The sequence below is a fragment of the Gymnoscopelus braueri genome (genome assembly GCF_963280865.1).
Source record: "Gymnoscopelus braueri genome assembly, chromosome: 3".
Taxonomy (NCBI): domain Eukaryota; kingdom Metazoa; phylum Chordata; class Actinopteri; order Myctophiformes; family Myctophidae; genus Gymnoscopelus; species Gymnoscopelus braueri.
In genome coordinates this window covers 686,160-689,235 of record NC_137612.1, presented here as the reverse complement: position 1 = coordinate 689,235, position 3,076 = coordinate 686,160, and the positions used below count along the sequence as shown (strand labels likewise).

At 39.0% G+C, this 3,076-nt stretch overlaps 1 protein-coding gene across 1 annotated transcript in view; it reads right to left on the bottom strand.

The window, feature by feature from the left end:
* Nucleotides 1-232: 232 nt before the first annotated feature.
* The window catches only part of LOC308082944 (uncharacterized protein), a gene marked incomplete at both ends in the record, with an annotated part of 22,255 nt that continues 19,411 nt past the window's right edge, over nucleotides 233-3,076 (bottom strand). Inside the window, 5 exons of the mRNA XM_080425024.1 lie at nucleotides 233-243; nucleotides 342-596; nucleotides 813-845; nucleotides 1,254-1,454; nucleotides 1,563-1,670. Of these exons, the coding sequence (XP_080281150.1) occupies nucleotides 233-243; nucleotides 342-596; nucleotides 813-845; nucleotides 1,254-1,454; nucleotides 1,563-1,670 (608 nt within the window). The remainder of the gene's footprint in view (nucleotides 244-341; nucleotides 597-812; nucleotides 846-1,253; nucleotides 1,455-1,562; nucleotides 1,671-3,076) is intronic.

The following is a 3,076-nucleotide window of genomic DNA, read 5'->3' as shown; positions in this document are numbered from 1 at the left end:
GTTTACTATATTTCTAGATTTGATCAGATTATTTAATGTTTAAACCAAATTATTCATACTGTGGATGAGTGAGAATAGTAATAGAATAGTTCTAACAAGGAGTCAGAAGGTCTTTCTGACAGATGGACTCCTACAGTGTAAAACTGGCCTCTCTCCACCGTTTCTCTGTTGATTCACAGGAGCATTTTCACCTCCGTTTCTCCTGCAGTCAAGGATGACTTCATCTAGTCGTCTAGACTTCATCTAGAAAAAACAAACAAAAACAAAACATGTCACACAGAACCCCAACAGACTTGAGAAAAATATATTTGAATGTATTGTTATTAGTTATTGGCTCTTACTCAGGTCTTCAACAAGATACTTGTCACACTTCTGCAGAGCATCGTAGAACGCTGACATGGCTTTTTTTCCTTTTCGATCCATAAAGTCATGCAACATTCTCACTTGATCCTCACTGGTCTTCTCTGCCCTGATTTTGTTATGCGTCTCCTTTGACAGAACGCCTTCACGAAGAAGCTCATCGAGTACACCCACAACCTCTGTGACACGTCGAATGAGCTCAATCCAGTTCTTCTTCATGAAGTCAACTTTCTTCTCTGTTAAAATAAAAAGTCAGACTATTATGTAATTTGAATTCTGATTTCTGGCCTCACAAAGGTAGAGGTGAACTGCACTTAAAGTGTAATGGCCCAGATGACTGAGGGGAGAAAAAAAAAGATAAACAGGACAATCATTGTCAATTTCATTATGTTGTAGTTCTTGATTTGATGTCAGGGTCAAATATAAAGGTCTGAGACAAGTAAAGATCTTACCTGTTGTCATGGTGATCTGAAGTTGTTCCACACCTGAGGCATTTGAGAGAAAAGTGTATGTATGATATTTGTTAATTTGATTATAGTAACACACCCAGGGAAGTTGTAATGAAGTCCACTCAGGTATATAATCCTTTATTGAACTACTGTTAAAGTTATAATAGTCTTATAGTTTATATAATCCTTTACTGAACAACTCTTACACATTACATGTAGGAACATAACATGCTACTTGCTTGCTGTAAGTTTCTCTACTTGGTGGCTTCGCTCCAGCAGGTCCTGGGTCAATTTGCGTTGCTGTGCTGCAATCCCTTCGGTGGAGTTCTGCAGTTCTCTCTCTGTTTCAGCAACAGATAGACAGTTTATGTTTATTCTGCTGTTTCTAAATAGCTCTGGATAAAGAACATCACATAAATGTATAAAAGTAATCAGTAATCTCACCAAGATGAGTTTTTTCAGTGGTGACATCATCCCTCTCCTTCTTCATCATCCTCAGCTCTTCATCTTTCTTCTCCAGTTGATCGTCTCTTTGCTTCTGTTGAGCTGTGAGTTTCTCTACTTGGTGGCTTCGCTCCAACAGGTCCTGGGTCAGCTTGCGTTGCTGTGCTGCCATCTCTTTGGTGGAGTTCTGCAGTTCTCTCTCTGTTTCAGCAACAGATAGACCGTTTGTTTATTCTGCTGTTTCTAAATAGCTCTGGATAAAGAATATCATATAAATGTATAAAATATAAAAGTAATCAGTAATCTCACCGAGACGATTTTTTTCAGTGATGACATCATCCCTCTCCTTCTTCATCATCCTCAGCTCTTCATCTTTCTTCTCCAGTTGATCCTCTTTGCTTCTTTGCTTCTGTGGAGCTGTGAGATCATCAACTTGTTAATGGAATCATTTGCATGTCACTGTCAGCTCAGATCCTGGCAAAGTTCATTCCCTTGTGCAAATAGCTTAATAAAAATAAAAATGAATACTGTGTATAAAGTTACTATAAAATAACCCATAAACCTAACCTCTAAATGTCTAATCACAATAACCCTATCTTCGTATGGGTTGTATTTCGAGCAATGTGTCTGTGTACTGATGCAAACAGCCCAGCCTGCGTGGGAGGTATTGTCATAATGTTGTGTTTGTATCAGTCAAAAGATTAAAGCATTGCTGTCCATTGTAAACTTTATGCGGACAACAACTGCGATGTATTCAACTGACATCTAACGCACCTCTCTCTCTCTCTCTCTCTCTCTCTCTCTCTCTCTCTCTCTCTCTGTCTCTCTCTCTCACACACACACACAGTGCATGCAGTAAAATCCTCTGTGTTCATGTTTTCCAGTAATACTCTGTTACAAATGCGTAAGTGACTTTTAGACCTGTGTAGGCTATAGGTCTGTTTGTGAGGTGATGCGTCACATACTAGAAACCTATGAGTTTAGGAACCTTTGTAATTCACAGTTACAGCATCAGCTGTTTCATAAGCTTTTTGTCATATTATTTACACATCGGATTTAAATTGGACCGCACTTTCCCTCAATTTTAAATTCAACAGAATGGATGAAATACAATATAAAAATGATTACAAATAGTACATTTGACCATTTTAATACATTACAAATGCGCAGCGAACGTGCAAGTCTATGTGCATAAATGATCTCCAGGTTTAGGTGGGGTCGCGAGTCAATTTCCACATTATTTTGGGGTCGCGGGCTGAAAAGTTTGGGAACCCCATGTTCTATGGTGAGGTGGGTCAGACCGTACGAATGTCTCTCAACTCAGTGAGCTTTTGGAGAGCGACAAAATGGCTTGAGATCAATGAACAGTTTTCTCCTGCGATTTCATTGGCCACTGTCTTCCCTCGGTGTCTGATACCTACTCACCCACACAGCTGTATGGCAGCAGGGACACCATTGTCTGAAATCATGTAAATAATAATGTTCTCTTACCAGACGAGCTGAGCGTCTGGAAAGTTGTCATAGTGTGGTGCTTATTATGTTGACGTTGTTGATACAATCCTCTTTTTTAAGTCCTTGACAAAATATCCAGGTTTGTTCCACTTTGAATGTACTTTGCCTCGTTTTATATTAAGTTATGAAACTTGAGAAACTGCATGCTGTCTTTTACATTATTTTATCAAAATGAACAGCGCAGCTGTGAGGCAGAATTACCGTCTATATCTATAGGTTATGAATGTGACGTCACTTCATCGTCCCAAAAACAGACCTCTAGGAGGCTAAACATACGATGTACACCACCGAATATCTTTGGATAATTTATC